At 41.0% G+C, this 22,880-nt stretch overlaps 1 protein-coding gene across 15 annotated transcripts in view; it reads left to right on the top strand.

The window, feature by feature from the left end:
- SUGCT (succinyl-CoA:glutarate-CoA transferase) overlaps window positions 1-22,880 on the top strand; it is a 481,412-nt gene that overhangs the window by 210,711 nt on the left and 247,821 nt on the right. For all 15 annotated transcript variants that reach the window (XM_007058722.4, XM_037890011.2, XM_027821213.3 and 12 more), the window contains one exon: window positions 4,847-4,944. In XM_007058722.4, the coding sequence (XP_007058784.2) occupies window positions 4,847-4,944 (98 nt within the window). The remainder of the gene's footprint in view (window positions 1-4,846; window positions 4,945-22,880) is intronic.

Raw genomic sequence — 22,880 nt, 5'->3', positions numbered from 1 at the left:
CCTACTATAAATGAGCACACAAACGTAAAGTTTATTACCAATTTAGTCAATTTTAAATTAGTGCTTTGTGAACATCCACACGTTCAATTTGAATGTGAATCCAAAAGCTTGGATGTTTATCCTAAGACTTATGAAGACCTTTTTGGGCTGGCAATCTCATTAGATCGGGCTTCATCACAAGACTTCCATTATTTTCCTGCTTTGACTATATTGGACTAATAATTTGCACTTCTATAGTGCCTCATATCTAAGTATCTCGAAGTGCAAAGCAGTCACAATTATCTGAAATTCACTTAGCCAAAACCCCTTGTACTTAAAAACTTGGTCTTATTTCCCTTGAATTCCAGGTAACTATAGCTGAACCTGGCCCAGGTTCCTGCTTCCTCTTGCTTGGGTTTGTTCTCCTGGTCACAGACAGCTGGCCAACTTCCCCAGGGTTGGCCAGCTCAACAGGTTTTCAGCACACAAGTTTCTATGATTTTGTAATCTCTTCATCACTGTAAAATGTATAAGCCCCATGGGGAAGGTGGATGACTGAATAAGCCAGCTCTTCAGAGTTTAGGGTGACCAACAGAGCTGAGTGAATAATTGATTTTTCAGTTTGGTGGCTGAACTGAAAAATCTCTCCCCCCCCCCCCCCACCCTCCAATTTTTTTGATTTGGGTCAACCTGAAATGGTTCATTTTCAGTAGTCATTTTTTGGCTTTTGGCTATGCTTAACCAGCATTTTACTTTTTAAAAAATAAATGAGTCAATATGTGTCATTTCAAAGGTATTGAAATGAAATATTTTGCCGTTAAAAAAAATCATTTTTTCATCTGAAACTGTTTACCAATTTCAACCAGAATTCACTAATAACTTTGGTTGATCTTAAACTTTATTTTTCGATGAATAATTTGTCTGAAAAATGTTGTCCAGCTCTAGTGACCAACAGCAGTACCACTGCAGGGACTTCTCTCAGTCTAATTGTCCAAGAAGAGGGAGCTGCATTTGAGGGGGCCTCTCTGCATCTCCAGAGAGTGGGGGAACTTTGTCTTTATGTAATGTCAGCCTTTGAAGAACTATACATTGAAGTGCTGTGTTGCTGGCCATCCTTGAGTAAGTTGTCATGGCTTTCTCTAATAGGGGAGCTGGTTCAGGAGGCATTGAAATCTGTGTTCAGAGTCAGGAGGCGCTGGAGACCCTGAACATAGGCTTCTAGCCTGCAGACTTCAGACCTAAGCAGGTCCCATAATTAGTCAAGATCCCAGTTACTCAAAGGTTTTGGAGTCTGCTGAGACCTTTGAATAATCACGGTTATACTATATTACTTAAATCTAACAAATTAAATCTAATAATGAAATAGGTAAGGGCAATAGAGGGATCAATCCACCCACTTCTAGTTGATACGTGACAGGTGTTTAATGGTGCACAGCAAAGCTACACAACAGTTTAAGGCAGGAAGATTAAAATTAAAAAAGAGGACTTCAACCAGTTTAAACAGTAAGGGGAATTTAGATAAACATCATGTAAATTACCTTGTTGCAACTGAGCCATAAAACCAGGCTTACTTCTATGAAAAGTGCCATGAGAACTTCAATTGTAACATATGCTCCAGATCTTGGTTTTATATCCCACCCTAAAAATATAAATACTATTAGAATAGATTTATGCAAGACATTTCAAAATATTCACAGTACTGTACTGCCACAGATGTGCAAAAATTAAAGTTTTCTGTACAGAAGGGGAAAGAAATGTTGGTTCAAGTTTTGAGCAACAGTTCTCATTGCTTTTTCATCTAAATCAGTTTTCATATCCTTATTTAGAAAGACTAACATTGCTACTCTTAAAGAATAATTATAAAGACAGACTGAAGCGGTTAAGATGCCCAGAAGCTCAGTAGGAATGCCTAGTTTTGAACCAGATGTAATGTTGTTAAAACTCTTAAAGGTTTGTCCCACTTTAAGATGAAGGTTACTTGTGGAACTAAAAACCGTAGGGAAAGGGAAGAGGTGATAAATTAAGAGTACTTTAATTGTCAGAAGGCTCAAAATACTTAAGCTGCAAGAAGGACCTTCAGTAAATACAGAGAACATTAATTCAAATATTTGAACGGGTATCAAAGAGCCTTATTATGAAGGGTCAGTGCTAAAAATATGGAACATACGGAAGCTGTTGCCTGTGAAGACATTCACTACAGAGATGTAGCAGCCAGCCCAGAGTGGTAAATGATTACAGACTTTCTCCCTGAACCATATGCTTTTGGACAAGTAATCTTAAAGAAGAAGAAGGAGGAGAAAACCCACAAATTATTTGTTGAGCTAGATCTTTTGATATTTGATTAATTGCTGAAGACTTTTTGTGAAACTTCTCTATTTTTTACACACAAGCACAGAAGCAACATGTTTCATATTGATCAACAATTTTTAAAAAATGTGTTCTTACGTGGGGCTACTTGGATCTAAATGTGAATTCTAAAACAAAGACACATTTCAAGAATGGGCCAATGTATCTAACAAAAGAAAAATTCACACGTTTTGGAAAAGAATAGCCCAAATGTATAATCTCCAAACGTTCATTCTTAAGCATTTTGAAGGGCAGTTCTAGTGCAAGTGTGCTTGAGAAGTTAGGGAGTGAGGGAAACAGTCTAACTTTAAAATGATCATAGTGAAATAAACAAAATAACAATGGCAGGATGACACACAAAGGCCTTGTCTACACTACTGGGGTAAGTCGACCTAAGTTACGCTCCTCCAGCTATGGCCATGTCTACGCTTACTGGGGATCAATGCTGGATCTAGGGAAGACTTGCTTAATCAACCACAGAGCGCTGTCTGGTCAACTCCGGTACTCCACTGGTACGGGAAGAGTAAGGTAAGTCGAAGGGAGAGCATCTCCTGTTGATGCAGCGTGGTGTATACATTACAGTAAATTGACCTAAGCTACGTTATTCATGAAGCTGGAGTAGCATAATTTAGGTCTACTTACCGTGGTAGTGTAAAAAAGGCCTGCTTGAATAAGGTAGCTGGAGTCAATGTAGTTTAGGTCGAATTACTGTGGTGTCTACACTGTGCTGTGTCAACGGGAGACGCTCTCCCGTCAACTTACCTTACTCCTCTTGAGTCGACCAGAAAGCACTCTGTGGTTAATAGACCCGCTAATTCAACCCGCGCTGCATCGATCACAGCAGCGTCGATCCCCAGGAAGTGTAGACATGTCCAAAGACAGGATGAATTGCAGATACAAGGATAACTGCTAGAACTTGTGTTTATCACTCACATGAACAGTCATTCACTCAGAGTTGGACTGTGACCACACCTGATTCACAGCACACAACTAAACAGTCATCAAATGATAATGATGTTTGGTCACTGGCAAACTAGATTATTAGAGATTAAAGGTTAGAGGTCAGAACTAGAGATAGCATCACCATCCAAGAGTCAGTTTTGTTATGGTGGTAGATATGAGGCATCTTTGAAAATATTTATCATGTTTAGATGGTGATACCTTGCAATGGCCAAGTGGAACCAGGATCAGCAAACTAGAATTCATTCTCTCTCTCTCTGTAAGCAAGACAGAGAAAACTCATATTATCCTTTTCTTTTTAGGAATTCTCCCTTTCCCTTTATTATGATATAGGAGTTGTTTTGATTTTGTCTTGTGGAACACAAATCAACCCATTAACTAACATTGATCTATTCATCTATCTATCCAAACGAATGCTGAGGTTAATACAGATGTTGTAGGTCTTGGTAACCCATATGGTCTTCTTCTGTCCTATTAATGTTCCTATAAAACTGCCAGGATTTTGTTGTCACATTTTTAAAAGTCCTTTTTCGGTCTAATTCCACTTTGTCGGTGCATTATCGTTAAGTTTCCAAGATGTTAGTTAGGTGTTACTTTTACAAGATATATTTTTCCTTTTTATGAGGTGACACCACCTTTTTTCTTCATTATTACTTCACTAAATAATAATGAAGAAAAATGACACCTCAAAGGAAAATATGTTTGCTTTTTACTGTTGTTTTAATACAAAACACTGAAATGGAAAAAAGTCCACTTAGACATAGCATTTCCCCTGTCTACCAGAATTATCAAATACAATCAGCGTATCTTTCTTTGTGATCCTGTGACACACAACTCAGTGTAGCATGGTCCCACAGAACTGACTCTTTTTACAGTGCTATGTGCATATGTCTTCTCTGTCTCCACTGCAGGGATCGGCAATCTTTGGCACACGGCCCATCAGGGAAATCCACTGGCGGGCCGGGACGGTTTGTTTACCTGCAGCATCCGCAGGTTCAGCCGATCGCAGGTTCCACTGGCCGCGGTTCGCTGCTCCAGGCCAAGGGGGCTGCGGGAAGCGGTGTGGGCCAAGCAATGTGCTGGCTGCCGTTTCCTGCGGCCCCCATTGGGCTGGAACGGCAAACTGCGGCCAGTGGGAGCTGTGATCGGCTGAATCTGCGGATGCTGCAGGTAAACCAACCGTCCCGGCCCATCAGCGGATTTCCCTGACGGTCCACATGCCAAAGGTTGCCAATCCCTGCTCTACTGTTTTCCCCACCCTGACCACAGTTACTTGCAATCTTTGTAATGTACTAGAATGTATCGTGTCAATGCCTAGAGACACTGTTAATAGAAAGAGCGATGGACTGGGATTTGGGATTCCAGTTCTCTTCCCATGTGTTTCCCAACTTGCTGATGACATTGGGGTAGGTAATGTATCCTCTCTCTTTCCTCATTGCTAACAGAGAGGGTGTTTAGCAAGTTACCTTATGTCCCTATGAATTTGCTTGGCTGCACAAGTGGTCTTTACATTTACCTGCTAAACGTGTTTCTTATTCACTGTATTTTTGTTTTCATTTAGATCCTGAATTTGCTTGAAATTAGTAAAGATTCCAGATATAAAACTAACAAACTCCGAGTGCAGAACAGGAAAGAGCTTATTGAAATATTATCAGCCCGGTAAGTTTATTAAACTGGAAAAAATTACTGTAGTGCATTAATCAACATGGTAATGTACAAAAACATTGTCTCATCATTTGCCAGTTTGTTACTACTTTTAATTTTTTGGAGTATTTTCTTTTTGTAATTTATTTAGACACTTACTGCTCTTAAAAATGTTGTGTTTCATGTATCGGACTAGTCGGTGAGCAAGCAGCTAAGTAATAGCTTTACATTAAAATCACAGCATACCTTCAGTAACCTGGATCTCATTTAAGAAGGCATTGCTTTCCACTTGCACTTCTGGTTGGTTGTGGATAAGGGTCACTCTTGGACAGAAGGCTCTTGGTGTTGAATTTGCTGCCTTCAGGCCCGTAGTTTGAAGTTTGTTCTGAGGGCTCTCAATTCCAAGGGATCATCTACTTTGGAGACCTTAATCTACTGTTTCTGCATTAAGTTAACCTCTGCCTCTCTTGACATCTCTTTGGCTTATACCTTATGCTTTTGAACACCACAGTCATTGACCTCATTGGTCTATGTGGGACCCACAACTAAGGGTCACCCTCCTAAGAAAAATTCTCTTAGAGTTCCTGAAAGACCTGCAGCCTTTTATTTCAGATTTTTCTAAAAGACCTGAAGGTCATTCTGGTATGTTTAAGATCTCATGTCTGTGGAGTCCTCCTCTACTTAGATGAAAAGGATGGTGATTATGAAAAACAGGATGAGGAAGACTTCCAGGACCAGCTATTTGCTTTGTGTCCTGTTCTGGATAAGAATGTGGGCTACCTATCTGTGTAACCCAACACACGGATAACTTCAACAGCTCTCAGGACTTTTTGGAGTGAATAGCAGAGACATTAAGTTTTCAGCTTTCAATGATCCAAGAAAAGGCACCACCAATGTTTTGATATTTTAAGGCTGGGGCATGTATCAATCCCTATAATTCTCTATTATCCACAGAGCAGATTACTTGTGCACTAAAGAACCTCCTTTCCCCTTCACCTGGTTACTGTATGTTTTGGTACCAACTAGCTTTTTTTTCAGTTGTAATGAAATGGAATTACCTTGCACTCATGGGATCCTAAAGAATATTTAATTTTGCGTTCTGTGGAAGCTTTCTGACCCTTCCTTCCCCATCCTTTTTCAGGTATCCCACACCTGCCAAAATACTGAGAGACAAAGTAACCTTCCTTCTTCTACTGTTCCTCTGCAATATCATAGGAAGGTGTGCTATTCCCATTATTCCTTTATTCCAGCTCCACCCCCAAAAAACAAATGAGGGTTGCATCCCCCACTAGCTTTAAGAAAGTTAAGCATGTGTAGCCAAAGGTTCAGATTCTGCATTCCCCGCTGTAAAGCCACAAGGCTGGTTTGGAGCTCTCAGTTTAAACAGTATCTTTTTTTATATATCAATCAAGTTGATATGGCACAAATTCCATAGGTTCTGTATGGGTGAGGATCACAGCCAATACAGAGTTCTCCCCTTTGGACTCAAAGCAGCTCCAAGCATTTTTGCTAATTGCCTAGCTGTACTTTTAGCTCACTTAAGAGGTCTGTATATTCACACTTATCCCTGCCTCAGTGATTGGTTCAAGTCCTTTTGTGATTCTTAACTGTCCAGACTCAAGTTGAGATACCTGTGTAGTAGGGTATGAATGACACATCAATCACAGCAATCTCTGATGATCACACCCTGAAACAGTCAGGAATTTCTGATATGGTGGACAATTACCCAAGTATGCCTCCAATTCTCTTTTATCTTTTGTCTGTCATTGTAATGGTTATAATGGATGGGGCTCACTTAGATCATCCCCCAATACAGGCATGATGTAAATCTGAAGGGATTAAGTATAATTATAATAAATAATATATTAATTAATAAATATAGTATTAATATAAAAATAGGTGAGAGCAATTCAGCTATCTTGTAACGCTTTCTTTGCTTAAATGAGGAACAGGCTGATGCATATCTTCCTGGACAATACTTAAGCCATGCGTATGTAGCTATATGAACTGGCAGGGAGGAGCTCATTCTCAGCCACGCTGATGGAGGGATTTCAGGTTTTGCAAACGGTGAGTGCATCATCCTGTCCAACTCTGCCATTTTCCAGGAAGATGAACAACATCTTGACATGTTATCTGAGCCAGAAATTCACTGCTCAGTATAAATAGTTTCTCAAGGGAACTATGGTAATTTTGTCTTTCACAGGTGGGGAAAAGTCTTAGACTTCTTTGCCACAAAAGAGAAGATGGAGGTTCTTTGATTGTGTTTGAGATGTGGCTCAGATTCTGGCAGTCCTTCTGTTGGACTAGAGTACTTCCCTCCAGTACTGGTCATCAGGAAGTTCATACAGCACAGAGTTCATGCAATGTTAGTAGTTTCCCCTTGGTTCACTGATTCTCGATCTCAGAATTCCTAGGTCTGCCACATCTCCTGTCACAAGGCCAAAGTCATGATACTCTGATATTAGGGTGATGTGGGCTCTATAGGCTCTTGATACAGATTCAGTATTTCTACTCTGAGTGGACTGGCTCATGGCTTGTTGTCACGTTCCCATTTGGGCTCTTCCCAGGAAGTTTAACACATCTCACTTGGAGCCTTCAGAGCAAGAGACTTATGACTCCAAGTGGAAGAAATTTTTCCTTGTGTTCTAATGAGCACTGTCATCTTTTCACTTCCACAGCCTCTCTAAGTTTGAACTATTTGTTACCACTAAAGCATCCTGAATTATTCTGGAGTACTGTCAAAGTCCATCTGGCAGCCATATCATCTGAAAACACAAGGATTTTTTTAAGTTCGTCTGGCAGCCATATCAGCTCCAGTGCAAAGATTTTCAGTTCGTGCACATTCTTTCATGAGACAGTAGTAAAGAATCACAGAAAGAGCCACGAGCACTGAACAAGATATGTAATTAGAATAAGGAAGACAATATTATCCCTAAAAATAATTTGCCCACCTGTCTGTCGGTCTTTCTTCTTCACTTCAGGACTTCTACCTAAAACTTTCTTTAGCCCTCTTCTGCCTGGCTTCCTGGTAAAGATTGAAAGAAACAGCAAAGATGTCACCACACTGTCTATCATTAATATGTTTTTGAAATGGACTAGTTCATTTTTTCTCACTTATTTGTGAGCCACTGCTTTCTTGGGACTTAATTTTAGTGCATCCAAAGCTGCTGGAATCACAGTTTCACAAGGATATGTAAGGTAGTAACCTAAAGTTCAGTTCATACCTTTAATCTCAGCATCAGTAACTTGTTTTGGTCGCTAGATCTGGTGCTCTGTTTGGGAGTACTGTTCTGCCATCTTTGTTTAGTTGCTAATCCTCATACCAGCTTCTTAAATGGGTTGTTGCTGGCAGCTGCTCTTGAATGTAGATGCTATAGGCACAATACTTGAAGAAGAAAGAAGGCTAGCATTCAAGGTATGCTTATTCTTTGAGTAGATTCCTAGCATAAATTCATACTACCCACCTGTCTTCCTGACATCTCCTCTTTTTCCATTGAATTCAGATTAAGTGGAAAGGAGCTGAGGTGGAGTTGGGACTGTATGGCTTCTTATATAACTTCATAATGAATGTTTGGTTCCATGAGTGGTCATGTGTGCAGCCCCATTAATGCCTTCTGGAATCTACAGTGTTTGACTTGGCACCGAGGGCACATGCGCCTTCCTAAGAAGGGTAGATCTGTGTTGACAATCTACTGGACAGAAAACAGCTGCTGGTGATTAACTGTCTTTTTTGTTAATAGGTGTTTCATTCCTTCAGAGGTCTTTGTTGAATGCCAAAAGGTCCTTATATTTTACAATTTAATTTCTCAAGTTGTTTCATAAGCTTTGTTTTTTTTTTTTTTTTTTTTGGTTACCTCTTTTTGTGACAATCTCTCACATTCGGTAAATATAGAGTAACTCCAATGCAGGTATTTTCCCATCACCCTTAATGGTAAAGATGGTTGCAAAGAAAGCAACGATATTGTGTGCTATCCCCGTATCCTCTTTTATTTCCCACATTACATCTAGGGGAAGTAGTAGACCCATTGGTTCTCCTGCAAGTTTCTGACTTGTGATCTGCTTACAGAAAGTCTTTTCTTAATCATTTTTATATCCTTATTTATTAGTTCATCAGATGATCTCATTGCTGTCTCAGTTACTGTTTTACATCTTGCTCGCCAAAGTTTATGTTCTTTTCTATTAGGCATCACTTAGGCTCTGTCTACATTACGAGCTAGGGATGTTGGGCAGGTTTGTGGTTGGCACCGCTAAGCTATGCCACTGTTGCCTGTGCTACAATGGCTCTGCTACTATTTATACTCATGCTAGCTCTCACTGAGCTCCCGTGAGTATGTGTACACAGGCTGGGGCACCACACCCCTAACTCATAGTGTGGGTGTAGTCTTAGGCTGAATTTCCACGTAATTTATGTGCAAGTACAGCTATTGCTGTACACGCACTTTGAGTGTAGATGCCTCCCATAGTACTTTGTTATGTGATGTTGTTGTGAAGTCATCTGGCATTCAGTGTTGAAACACTGATTGTAACAAATGTCGTAGGCATGTGTTTCTATACACATTCCATGGAAACTTTGCATTTATTTGTTATTGGATAGTTATTTGTAGAGTGGCCAAGTTTGATATGTTAAGCTTTTGAAACGTAGGTACTTGGAGAGTTAAGTAAACAGGTCTTGTTCTTGAGTACTGGAAAATTTCAACCCAGAGAGGTCTTCCATTTGTGTTAAAAAAACAAACAAACCAAAGAGAATCTTTGTGAAAAGAAAATCAGTTCATCATGATATGGGCTCCCATAGCAATCACTAAACAAATTCACATCATCTGGAGACTTAAAATATTACAGACTTAGAATCAGAACTGTTAGGTCTGGAATATACACTAGTAGCACATGCTTTGTAACACTACAGTTTTAAGCTTCTAGTCACCTCAGTCTTAATCCTGGACACCGCAGCTGTGGAATGTTGCATATAAAAGTGCAAGAGGAGAAGAAATGAGCAGGAAGGAAGTACAGAGGAACATAATCCTCCATTAATGAGAGGTTTGCTAAAAGATTCCCACTTGGTCACAAGAGGGGAGCACCTAGGAGAGAAGTGCATATTGAAGTGCCTCATTTGCGTGTTGAAGAGCACATTTAAGATAATATCTGATAAGACATACCCATTCTCCGCAACATCCCATCCCTTCTCTTCCTCCCCCCCCACGCTTTAGAATCTTGAGGGTGAGGTAGCTGGTGGTAGTTGTTTGCAGAATCAGGCTGCTAGTACTTGTCACCATGCATGGTCTTGCACTTGTCATGGAGCACAGCAAACTTGCATCCCTTGCTTAGAGTGTTGAGATTTTCCAAGTGCAAATCCAGGATGCTTGTCACAAGGGAATTTTTTAAGCAGAAGGTGAGTTTTTTTTTTTTTAATGTTTTCATGTTTCAGAGATTAAGAAACAAAATAAAACATTGCTCCAAAATTTTGAGGAAGCGTGAGATTCCAGGGGTGTGAAGTTGTGCCAAATGAAATGGTGAAAAGTTTCAAATACAATTTCCTGGGAAGTGTCTTAACATTTTGCAGAACTCTCTTTTTTGAATGCCTGTGTTTAAGTCTCAGGACTCCATTCAAATAAAACAATAAAAATATAGCAGTTCAAATTGTTGACCTAGGTAACTTAGGAGATCGACACTTCTGGTGTTCATTAGAATACTTGCAGTCATTTGCAAGTGAAAAGAGTCGAATGCTCTCAAACATTTGGTGTCTGTCTTCTCTCTTTCTCTCCATTTAAAAAACTCCTAATCACTCTGGTACCTAGGTGTGAAAATACAAATTTGAGAATGCAATAGAATATTTCCATAAAGCTGCTCCCTCATCCTATGTGACAAAGATTCACACATTATAAGACCATTCTGCAGTTCAGCCCAATTATGCTAACACTTCAAAACAAAACAAAATCCCATGATTCTGTTCCTTCTGTCCCATGCTGCCTCTCTTTCTGGGTGGGCTATCACCATTTATGAATTATTGTTAGCCAGTATGGACCCAACAGTGCTCTGCTGTGCTGGCAACTGCAAGTACCCAGAGGCTGTTTGGGCTTTATTTGAGCTCTCGGAGCCCCATGGCTTTGGTTTTGGACTTTGCCCGCCACACCACCAGGTGGATGATGTGGCCGCAGCAATGAGTTTTCCAGCAGCAACAGAGGCAGGAGGACAAGGACGAGAAAGAAGAGGATGAAACCAAGCAACTTCTATTCATGAGCTGTTCCTGAAGCAGCTTCACACAGTGCAGCACCATTTCTGGGCTCAGGAGACCATCATCATTTGGTGGGAAAGCATCTTTCTGCAGATCTGGGATGATCAGAATTGGTGATGGAATTTCAGGAGGGCAAAGGCAGCCTTTTGGAGTTCTGTGTTGAACTAGCCCTGAAGCTGCAGTGACAACATGCCAAGAGGTGGTGTCCCGTACCCTTGGAGAAGCAGGTCACCATTGCCATCTAGAAGCAAGCCACCTTCAAATGTTACAGGTCTGTAGCTAGCCAGTTCAGCAGGGACAGATCAACTGTTGGGGCCACTGTTATGCAGATGTATGATGCCGTGCATAAGGTACTGTTGCACTGGGTTATAAAGCTTGGTAGAGCTCAGGAGATGATGATAAAAGGGTTCTCAAACTATGTTGGGTTACTTGATGGGATCCATGTACCTATCATTTACATCTCGCACCAGGGCTCAGAGTTTATAAACAGAAAGGAGTATTTCTCCATGATATTCCATGGCCTGGCTTACCAGCATGGCAGGTTCACAAACGTAAATGCAGCGTGGTCTGGAAAAGGCCATGATGCTAGGATGCGATTGTGGAACTCAGCTCTATTTACCATCGTGAATAAAGGAGACTTTGCCCCCACGATTATTATGGATGCTAATAGTGTGGAGATTGCTCTGATTATCCTGGGAGACCCAGCTTACCCCATTCACAGGGCACTGGGACAAAAAGGCATGAAGGAACTGTTTAGCTATCGCCTCAGTCATTGCAGAATGATAGTGACTTGTGCCTTTGGCCAGGCTGGAAGCTGCAGAAAAAAAAACTTGCCTAAGATCATAGCAGTGTGTTGTATTTTGCACAATATTTATGAGAGTAAGGGAGAAAGGCTGAAAGATGGGTGGGAGACTTGCTTAGTGGTTTGAGCAGCCACCAAGATGTCCATTATAAAATGGAAACAGCCAGGACAGTGTTGTTAGGGATGCCTGTTGCTCTTACTTTGTGTCTCAGGCCTGAAAATGTGCAGCTACACGTCCAGCTGTTATCCTGAGGGGGTGATGGTGGGAGGAGGGAGATTGGATTGTGGGCATTGCAGTTTCTTTGATGGGTGGTAGAAATGGCCCATTGTGGCACTCTTTATTATATATAAGTAGGCAAAATTCACCATTTTTCTGTGTACTATGCATTGCAGATTCCTCATGAATGTTGTTTAATATTAAAAACATTTAAAAATTCAATCTGTTCTGTAGCAGCCAGAAATAAACCTTTGATTAAACCAGCAATGAAACGTAGCTTTAAAGTGACACAATGCAGTGGAGGGCAGCACACAACGATACAGGGACAGGGCGGGGGCTCCGATTCACAGTCGAGTATACAGCTTGCATCTGCATTCTGGTGTAGAGTGTTGGGGCTCAAACTTGTTAGCGTTGTTAGATGGCTTGAAAAATCTAGGCTCCCAGCTGAAGTTGTTCTTGTTGCCCTGAGTTTGGGCTGGGGAGGGCAATGACATCTGGGAACATGGTTGCAGAAATGCAGCAGGGAACATATGCTGGTGTCCCATTACCCTGTATTGTCCATGGGCTGCAGAACATGGCTGCGTCCTAGTTGAGGGCACTGGATTTTTTGTGTGCCTGCTAGCAGCATGCAGTACAGATGAGCATTCTGCTCCTGTGTCACCTACAAGAGTTGACTTTGCATGTCCTTGTCTTTCTCTACAGTGTATCTTTTGCCATGGCAATGCTATCTCTGGACATTGCCATGCTGTATCTGGCCACTTTATCTCTCTGTCTGGATAGCTCCCTGTCTTTTATTCCTTTCCAACCTCAAATACAACCGTCAGCACTCCATTGTTTTCAGTTTTTTGGGGAGTCTGCAATGAGATCTGTGAATATTTCATACAAGTTCCCTGTTTCTTCTCCCTCAGTTAGCCAGTTGCTCAGCTGTTGCTGAAGGCCCTGTCATTGAGGGTCTGGACTGCTGCAGGTGCCATGCCTGGGGGAGTACAGAGAAAAAAAACTGGTGGTTGTTCAGGTTCCAGAGGGGTTATTATAGTGCTTTTTAAACATGATTTCTACTTTCCTCTCCCTGAGATTCTTTGCAGTCTTGCGGGGACCTCAGAGATGGTAAGTGGTGTGTACACGAGGAGGGATACATTGGGGGTTTTGAGTGTGCAGTATATGCTGTTTGGTTTTGCACTTGTACCTTGGAGATTGTGGAGGATTGAGACTTGTTTTTCCTGGTTTGGCTTTGCAGTTAAGGTCGTACCTTGGAAGTGCTTATATGGGTTGGAGGAGTTAGCAGGCAAGACCTGGAGGTGAGCTGGATAGTAATCCTCTCTGCTTCCCCTGGAAGTTTCAGCAGTAGTGTAATTGCATAAAATCCTGACCATCTCCTCAAAAAATGGATAGGTTATATTTCCACAGTCAGACTGTTTCTTGGCATCCATGGTGTCAAGGTTCCTTCCCCACTCTGAACTCTAGGGTAAAGATGTGGGGACCTCCATGAAAACCCCCCTAAGTTTATTTTTACCAGCTTAGGTTAGAACTTCCCCAAGGTACAAACTATTTTACCTTTTGCCCCTGGACTTTATTGCTGCCACCACCAAGCGTCTAACAAATATATAATAGGGAAAGAAACGTCTTTCCCCCCAAAATCCTCCCAAACCCTACACCCCCTTTCCTGGGGAAGGCTTGATAAAAAATCCTCACCAATTTGCATAGGTGAACACAGACCCAAACCCTTGGATCTTAAGAACAATGAAAAAGCAATCAGGTTCTTAAAAGAAGAATTTTAATTGAAGAAAAAGTAAAAGAATCACCTCTGTAAAATCAGGATGGTAAATACCTTACAGGGTAATCAGATTCAAAACCTAGAGAATCCCTCTAGGCAAAACCTTAAGTTACAAAAAGACACAAAAACAGGAATATACATTCCATTCAGCACAGCTTATTTTATCAGCCATTTAAACAAAACAGAATCAAACGCATATCTAGCTAGATTACTTATTAACCCTTTACAGGAGTTCTGACCTGCATTCCTGCTCTGGTCCCGGCAAAGGCAACACTCAGACAGACAGAACCCTTTGTTCCCCCCTACCCCCCTCCAGCTTTTAAAGTATCTTGTCTCCTCGTTGGTCATTTTGATCAGGTGCCAGTGAGGTTATCTTAAGCTTCTTAACCCTTTACAGGTGAAAGGGTTTTTTCCCCTGGCCAGGAGGGATTTAAAGGTGGTTAGCCTTCCCTTTATATTTATGACACATGGTTTTAATGTAAGTCCTCCTGAACTGTTTACTCTTTATCCAGCACTGGTTGATGTCCCAGTTGTGACCCCTCTCAGACATCTGACTAGCAGTGTTCACAAACAATCTTTATTGCTGTGGCTGGCCCCAAAAGCTTGCTGCTCTGACACTTCTCCCCAGATGGCAATGAGATCTAGGCTCTTGGCACAACTTCAAGTGCTGCTTGAGGCATGTTGTAAAGGCTGATGGAGTAATATCACTGTAATGCCTATATATTGCAATCTGGGTGCAAATGAGCCGGTCGTAACACCACACCAACTTTCACGTGGGTGAGGGCCATCTGGTCAACTTGGCCACAGAGCAGAGAAGGGTACACAAGTGAACACACAGGTCAGTTACAGATGCCCAAAAAGCTGTGTGGGATAGCAGTTGGAGGACTGGCAAAGTAGTGTGCAGCTACATTGCATGCACACAAAATGGTAGACCACACTAACTCAATTCACATTGAACTTAATACACTTTGACAGATACTCCAGAGTTTGCGGTAAATGCGGAGTTAGTTCACTTTGAGGAATTGCATAATGTGTATGCAGGAGTTTTCACACCAAACTACCTCAAGGTAGTGTGGACTAAACCCCATGTGACAAGCCCTTAAAACAACAATAACAACAAAAGTATGACTATTTTTTCCGTGACTCTTGAGTTACGTATGCTGCAAAACTTCAAAATGGCTTCTTTCTGTACTGTTTGCAAATATAAATTACGTTTATTTTCTCTTAAGCCCCACTCTCTCTTTTCTATACACAGAAAAGTTATCTTTGGGTTGCAGTCTTCTTTCTTGGCTTGAGTAGTAGGGAGAAAAAGGCTTGGAAGGGGGGGCATGTTTCTAGCTCCCGTGTTTTCAATGTTAAGCATTTTCAAAAGAACCTAATTCTGGAACATTTTGATAAAAGACAGTGCACCAAATACTGCTGCCTTAGAGTAGAAGGAAACACTAACAATTTCTGCATGTTTTACATGACTGTTTATGATGTTGTTGAATAAAACATACACAGTTTTTATAACAATTACCATGTGAAGCATCTTAAAGGAACCTGCGTGTCCATAAGCTAGCTATTATGAAGCTACACTGCTATTGTTCAGGATCTGGTACTATTTCTATTCTAAGCCCATATTGTTGGTGTTCATAAGTTGGCCACAGGAATATCATTCATGGCTGAAACTTAGCATATATGGTTAATTATTGAAAGCAAATGGGAGAGAAAAGAACATGTGGCTGATGCAGAAATGTAAGACAACACCGAGACCTCAACCTTTATTGAAATTTTGCAGTCTGATGTGTTACTTGGCTGCCGCTAAGCCTAATAATCCTAATCAGAAAACCCAAGGAAGCCAACATTTTTCCTGGACACCAGTGAGATAAGGGCCAGAAGCTGTAACACCCCAAACATACTGGTATCAGGGAGGAATATATTTGTTCATGGACATCCATTCTTTGATAGCACCAGCCTTTCCACATCATTCTTAGCCCCAACTGTGTCCCAGTCTATGCCTATGTTTTGGGAAATGAGGCCACAAGTTCTGATATGTGGACTTAAACTCAGTCTGCGCAAGGCAGAAGTGATGCTCCCTGTGGGAGGAATGTTGAAGATCTGGCAAAGTTTATTTAATCCCATTTCCTAAGGCTCCAATTGCCATGATATCTAAGTGTCTTGGAAGGTGAAAACGAATATTCCTCTGTGTTCTTCTTGACTAGGACCCTGTCATAAATATAAAGGGAAGGGTAACCACCTTTCTGTATACAGTGCTATAAAATTCCTCCTGGCCAGAGGCAACATCCTGTTACCTGTAAAGGGTTAAGAAGCTCAGCTAACCTGGCTGGCACCTGACCCAAAGGACCAATAAGGGAACAAGATACTTTCAAATCTTGGGAGCGGGGGAAGGCTTTTGTTTGTGCTCTCTGTTTACGTGTTTGTTCTCTCTTGGGACTGAGAGAGGCCAGACAGAAATCCATCTTCTCCAACCCATCCTAATCGAAGTCTCCAATATTGCAACCAGTATAGGTAAGCCAGGCAAGGCGGATTAGTTTATCTTTTGTTTTATGTGAATTTTCCCTGTGTTAAGAGGGAGGTTTATTCCTGTTTTCTGTAACTTTAAGGTTTTGCCCAGAGGGGGATCCTCTGTGTTTTGAATCTGAATATCTGTAAAGTATTTTCCATCTTGATTTTACAGAGGTGATTCTTTTACCTTTTCTTTAATTAAAATTCTTCTTTTAAGAACCTGATTGCTTTTTCATTGTTCTTAAGATCCAAGGGTTTGTGTCTGTGTTCACCTGTAAAAATTGGTGAGGATTATTATCAAGCCTTCCCCAGGAAAGGGGGTGTAGGGCTTGGGGGGATATTTTGGGGAAAGACATCTCCAAGTGGGCTCTTTCCCTGTTCTTTGTTTAAAAAGCTCGATGGTGGCAGCATACTGTTCAAGGACAAGGCAAGTTTGTACCTTGGGGAAGTTTTTAACCTAAGCTGGTAAGAATAAGCTTAGGGGGTCTTTCATGCGGGTCCCCACATCTGTACCCTAGAGTTCAGAGTGGGGAAGGAACCCTGACAGACCCTATAATCAGTTTATTCTCCAGGTCCTGAAAAGATGACAGCAGGTGCTGCTGATTCTTTGTAACCAACCAAGCAAATGTTCAGGAAGTAGGACATCTATTCCAGCTTCCTTTTCCTCATCATTATCCATACAGATATTCAGATGGTGGGTGCCATCATAAATAGATGGACCCCTCCAGACAATTTTGATTTTTTTTCCAAAGATGGGAAAAAAGGCAACAGAATTTGTCAGCATCACCAACAAAACTGACAGTCAAAGGGGAAAAAAATCAATCACATCAAAATCTCCATGGTTTCCTCTCAAAAAAAGAAAGATTGTAGTTAGTGCCACATTTGACTATTAATCCTCCCACATGTCCTCATTCTGTATGTGGCAGAATAGAAAAAAGCACACCTGACTGAACATAATTCAAAATCAATAAAGCTGTTTACAGAGCTACCTTTGGAATAAGATATGCAGTCTGTCAGCCTACATTCCCCCCCCGGAACATCCTGCTCTTGCAATTTTGTGAATATACATTTAACTTCCAAGTAGAAGTAGTTTGAACATGTCCTGTTGTTAAATTGTAATGATAGCTGATATTCACATATGGAAAAGAAAAGAAAATGTATCAGCTTCTGCATTCATTAAATTCCCATTTTTTCATCTGTGTTTAAGAATACAGAATAGGTGCTACGTGTTTCACAGCTCTGAATGCTGCTCCAAATTTTTTTTTAAGTGTGTTGCTATTTCTCTTTCTTGATGCAAATCGTTTTCATTTCCCTTTTCGAGGGAATTTTAGGTGCAAATTTGAAGTGGGACACTTGCCAGTAGGGTGTTAGTCTCGGCACTTGCCATTCCCTTGATATAACTGTTGTTACTTCAAAGGCAGACATAAAGTTTTTGCCATAGCATGCATTATTCTAGGAACAGGAAACCCAGTTGAGTAGCTTTCTCCTACTTCTAATAAAGTGACCTTTGCTTTTCCAGCCTTATTGGAGACAGTGCATTTTCCATGTTGGAATCCTGTTTGTGCTGTCTCCATCCCCAAGCTGCCTCTCAATGGGCTAAGCTTCCTTCCTCAGCCTTGCTATTTTGAGACTGACACAATTGAGCTCATGTTGCTGGCTGTGCCTAGAGGTCTGCTGGTGGGGCATGTGATCCAGGATGATGCACCCCAGCTCCAATCAGAGTTTGCTAATGTATTTGGATAAACCATTTGCATCCCTTCCACCTTGGTTCTGATCCTCCTGGACCTTAGAAAGAGCAAAAAAGTAGTACCCTAAGTCTGTTCCAGGACTGACATTATTTCATCATTGACTTCTGTTGTACACGTTGGACTGGAGTGGGGACCAACACATTACTGAGATAGCTCTCTGTCAAGAATAGCCTCGGCAATGCTCAGGTCCCACTTCTGCAATAATTCCCTTCAAGGCCTGGGTTAAGTACTTGTTGTAGGGATGACCAGATGTCCCGATTTTATAGGGACAGTCCTGATTTTGGGGTCTTTTTCTTATATAGGCTCCTATTACCCTGAACTCCATTTCCAATTTTTCACACTTGCTGTCTGGTCACCCTAACTTGTTGTGAAGCAACCTGAAGCGTAGCCCTACTGTGGGACTATGTTCAGAAACATGACCACCACCACGCCTGTTCTACCTCCTTCCTCTTTTCTCCAGGAATAGTGAATGTCTTCAAACTGTTGGAAAAAGAACAAGAATGGTTCCTGCTCCCAAAGACTGCCTCCCTTTTAGCCTGTGCTAACACATATGAGTAGCGAGGGAGTTCATGTGTGCCTGGGACTGCGACTGCCCCTTGCTGGAGTCATCAGAAGGCCAACCTCCCCATCCTCTTTTAAAGAAACAAACACAAAAAGTGTTGGGTGGGAGATAGACAGGCTAGGTGCCTGCAGACTTCCTGGCACCATCCTCTTGAGTCACAAGGCTGATCTATACATAGGCAGAGATCTCCATTAGGCTGTTTTTTGAATGGTAAGAGCAAAAAAGAGAGAGTAATTAGTAGTTTCCATATTTTGTAAATTTGCAAGGTGAACTAGAATGTTAAGGATGGGGAGGAAACCAATCAGTTGTTCCAAAAGGTTTTACTGGGTATAAAGTTGGGAGGTTTTCACATTGACAGTATTGTAAAGTTTCAGCATGGGCCATTGGTGCTTACATTTATGTCATAGACAAACTTTGTCTGATTATCATTTCCTTAATTCACAGACAATAAAAAATCTTTTAAGATGGGCTTGTCATCACAGATTGTATCTGCAAATATGTCAAGAGCAACTGCATTGCCCCCATGGACATTAAGGGCTTCAGAGGAGAAGGGTCTAATTAGGTACTAACACAAGAGACTCTTACAGACTATGGAATAGATCAGGGGTATGCAACCTATGGCATGCGTGCCAAAGGGGGCACGCAAGCTGATTTTCAGTGGCACTCTCACTGCCCGGGTCCTGGCCACCGGTCCGGGGGGCTCTGCATTTTAATTTAATTTTAAATTAAGCTTCTTAAACATTTTAAAAACCTTATTTACTTTACAAAGAACAATAGTTTAGTTATATATTATAGACTTATAGAAAGAGACCTTCTAAAAATGTTAAAATGTATTACTGGCACGCGAAACCTTAAATTAGAGTGAATACATGAAGACTCGGCAGACCACTTCCGAAAGGTTGCCGACCCCTGGAATAGATACTCTAGTAGTCATTTTGAAAAGTCTAATTACATATTTACGGTACACTCAGACTAATGATCTGTTGTTTCAAGCTGTGTCCCAAAATTCTTTACTGAGTTAACTGCAATTATAGAGATAATTAATGGTGAAGTGGGAGAGAAATTATGAATTTTTAGGCAGGGGAGAAAAGATTCCAGATCATATTGGAAAATAGATGCATGGTTGATGGAGCAGAGAGATGCAGGAACACTATTCTGGATCGCAGTAGTTGCAGTGGAGAAGGCTCTTGCACCAAAGTGGTTATTTTGTGGAAAGAGAGAGGAGATCATTGTAAGATGAACAGAAGAGTGTATGAGATAGGAAGGAAGCAGTGTTAGAGAAGATCCATGAAGAGTTTTAAAAATCCATTTTTCACTTAAGTGATTCCGTATTTTAAATCTACAATTAACTAATGCTAATGGTTTGAGCCATTCATATGAAAAAAGCATGCTAGAAGGCTAAATTGGGGCTGAAACCCATCTCATAAATTCTGTTTTGCCTAAAATTATTTTTCCGGTATTAAGTGTTTTCAGCCGTAACTGGAAATTTCCTTCTTTTGATGGGCTTTATTCAGCATTTTATGTCACTTAGAGATAATGGTTTACATTTGTTTATAATTTATATAGTAAATATCAGAGACTCCTACACTGTATGCAACACCGTATCCATTCAGCAGTCACCCAAATGACACAGCATGAAGCTCTATCTGGAAAATTCAAGTGTCTGCCTCAGTGGTGCAGTCTTCTCAGCTTCTAAGCTTGTTTTGGGTAGAGAGGATGGTTTCCTAATCCTCTTTTCCCCTCCTGTGCTTTGTTTTCTCTGTGTCAGGTGTTTATAAACACTGCACTTCTTTCTAACAGTAGGATCAGAACAACTCTGGTTCTCTCCTGGGTCATGCTTTGGGAGGATACAACTTTAAATAAAGATGTGATCAGGGAATTATAGCATTTATTAGCACTGTTTATGTGAAAATAATAGCGCATGGGAGCCATGAAAAACAAACAAAATATTTAGAAACCACATTAACAAACTGTCCAGTAGTTTTGTTCATGCTATTAGAAAGCTTTAGTGCATTGAAGAAGAAAGATAGTCTTAACAAAACTCTCAAGCAACCATTGGTAGACATTATGCTCTGGACTTCTGTGGAAATAGCTTGCAGACAAGCTGGAACATGACTGTGTGAATGCCAGTGCATAGCAGAAAGACAAAGTGCCCTTTGCTCTCAGTCTTATCTATCTCCTCAAGTTCCTATCTCCTTCCTTTCTCTGGAGAAAGAGAGAGGCTGTATGCTACTGTCTCTGGCTTTCTTGATTGGTCATTTAAAACATTTTTGTAATTACAAGGTTGGTTGAAGTAGCTCACCTACAATACCCTGTGCTCTCATCATTTGCAACCTACCGTAAGCCCTCTTTCAAGCACTGTTTCTCCACCCTTCTCATATAATCCAGGACCATTTCAATTTGCTTGATTCCCCATGTCTGCCAGTGTCCTCCAAAGACGGTCGTATCAGATGGTATCAAATGCTTTTGGGTAGTCAGAAAGCACATGATTGATGGGTGGTTGTACTCTCTGCGTTTTTCACAGATGCAATGGAGATTTATGATTTGCTCATGTGGCTCTCTTTGAAACCAGCTTGTTGTGGTGGTAGTTCTGCTTCTGCCCTTCATTGTTAAAAACATATGTTTTGTATTTAAAGGCGCGTTATCAGTGTAATTTAGCGTGGGCCCAAAATTTGGATACGGTAGAAGCAAGCTTTTACAGAGCCTAATAGGAATGGAAATGTTTTCATGCATTTAAGAAATGAATGGGAGATGCAGGGTGGTCGTGACTTTCAGACACCTGTTTGCAACCCCCACGTTGAGGACACATTCTTCAGAGCATTGATGTTTCTTCCTAACTGGCTGAGAAAAGAGCGCAGCAGAGCATTTCCTAGCTTTCCCCAGCCTACATCCTCTAGGGGCTGAGTGTGTTTCTGCAGCTCTTCTGACCCTTGCCTGCCCAAGAATCGAGATGGAAATCCAGACTTTTTAATGGCTAGAGATTTGCCAGGCAAAAGCTGCCTCTTGACTTTCAGTAGAAATAAATGGAAAGCAGAGATTTTTTTTTTTAAAAGAACAAACTGCATCGTCGGCGGGGGAGGAGAGAGTTATCCTTTTTGTTTGATAATGCAAATTGATCAATTTTAGTCTGAATTTTAGACATTTCCTGTACAGTGTTGAAACAAGCAATATTTGTGCATTGGCTTGCAGAGTGAATGATTGAAAAATCATGGTGCATGTTAGTACCGATATAAGGCTGAGCTACCTTTAGTTTTAGGAATTGACTGCACCGCTAAACTGTGAATATTTTTGTTCAGGCTATAAACTTGGGATGCAGTGTTGCAAGCAGCAACGGTTTTCTTACTCCAGTGTATTTATTGAATTTGTAAATGTATAGTTATGGTTACATAAATGCAGGAGTTCAGTGGGAGTACACATGTGCATGAAAGCTGCTGGATCAGGCTTTAGCTTTTAACTTACAGGCGATCAAATATCAAAGAAGTTTTGCAGTGAGAGTTGGGTTATTTGCACTGAGGAATTATTTTTTTTCCACATATTTAGACCATTAAACCATAAAGATTACTAGGATATTTTGATTATTTTTTTTAATCTAAAATATCTTTAATTTTAAACACTGCAGGTTACAATGCACTTCTTTAATATCCTGGCTGTAGAAACTTTGTAATTGGTGTGTGATTAAATGCAGAGAGGGCTGGGAGCTTTCTCCAAAAAACTTACCAGAGAGAGTGCAGACTGGATCCTGCTCTGGTGAGGTAAAGAGCTGCAAAGTTCTGCAATAAAAGGTCTAGGTCTTTCTTTCTTTCTTTCTTGAGCCTTTAGTTGTTAGGCCCTGGGATTCAGAAGAGCCTGCATCCCAGGTTCCTTACCACAGACGAATGTTACATGATGGTGTCTCTTGTAAAGAGAAAATATATATAATAGGGTGTGAGAGGTCCTCTGCCCCAGAAGTGCCATCCCCTCCTCCTAGGGTCTGCTGACTGCCCCAATAACGCTCAGAGAGGCTTCCAGTTATGCAGCAGCTGTGGCTTTATTTACACACACAGTTCTTCCACCACCAGTGTTGAGCTATTTACAAGGCTTACAGGTTTAGTTCCCTCTTTGGCTAGCAGTC

This window comes from Chelonia mydas, chromosome 2 (genome assembly GCF_015237465.2).
Source record: "Chelonia mydas isolate rCheMyd1 chromosome 2, rCheMyd1.pri.v2, whole genome shotgun sequence".
Classification (NCBI taxonomy): domain Eukaryota; kingdom Metazoa; phylum Chordata; order Testudines; family Cheloniidae; genus Chelonia; species Chelonia mydas.
The sequence above is the reverse complement of the archived record's forward strand: the minus strand, read 5'-3'. Positions and strand labels throughout refer to the sequence as shown.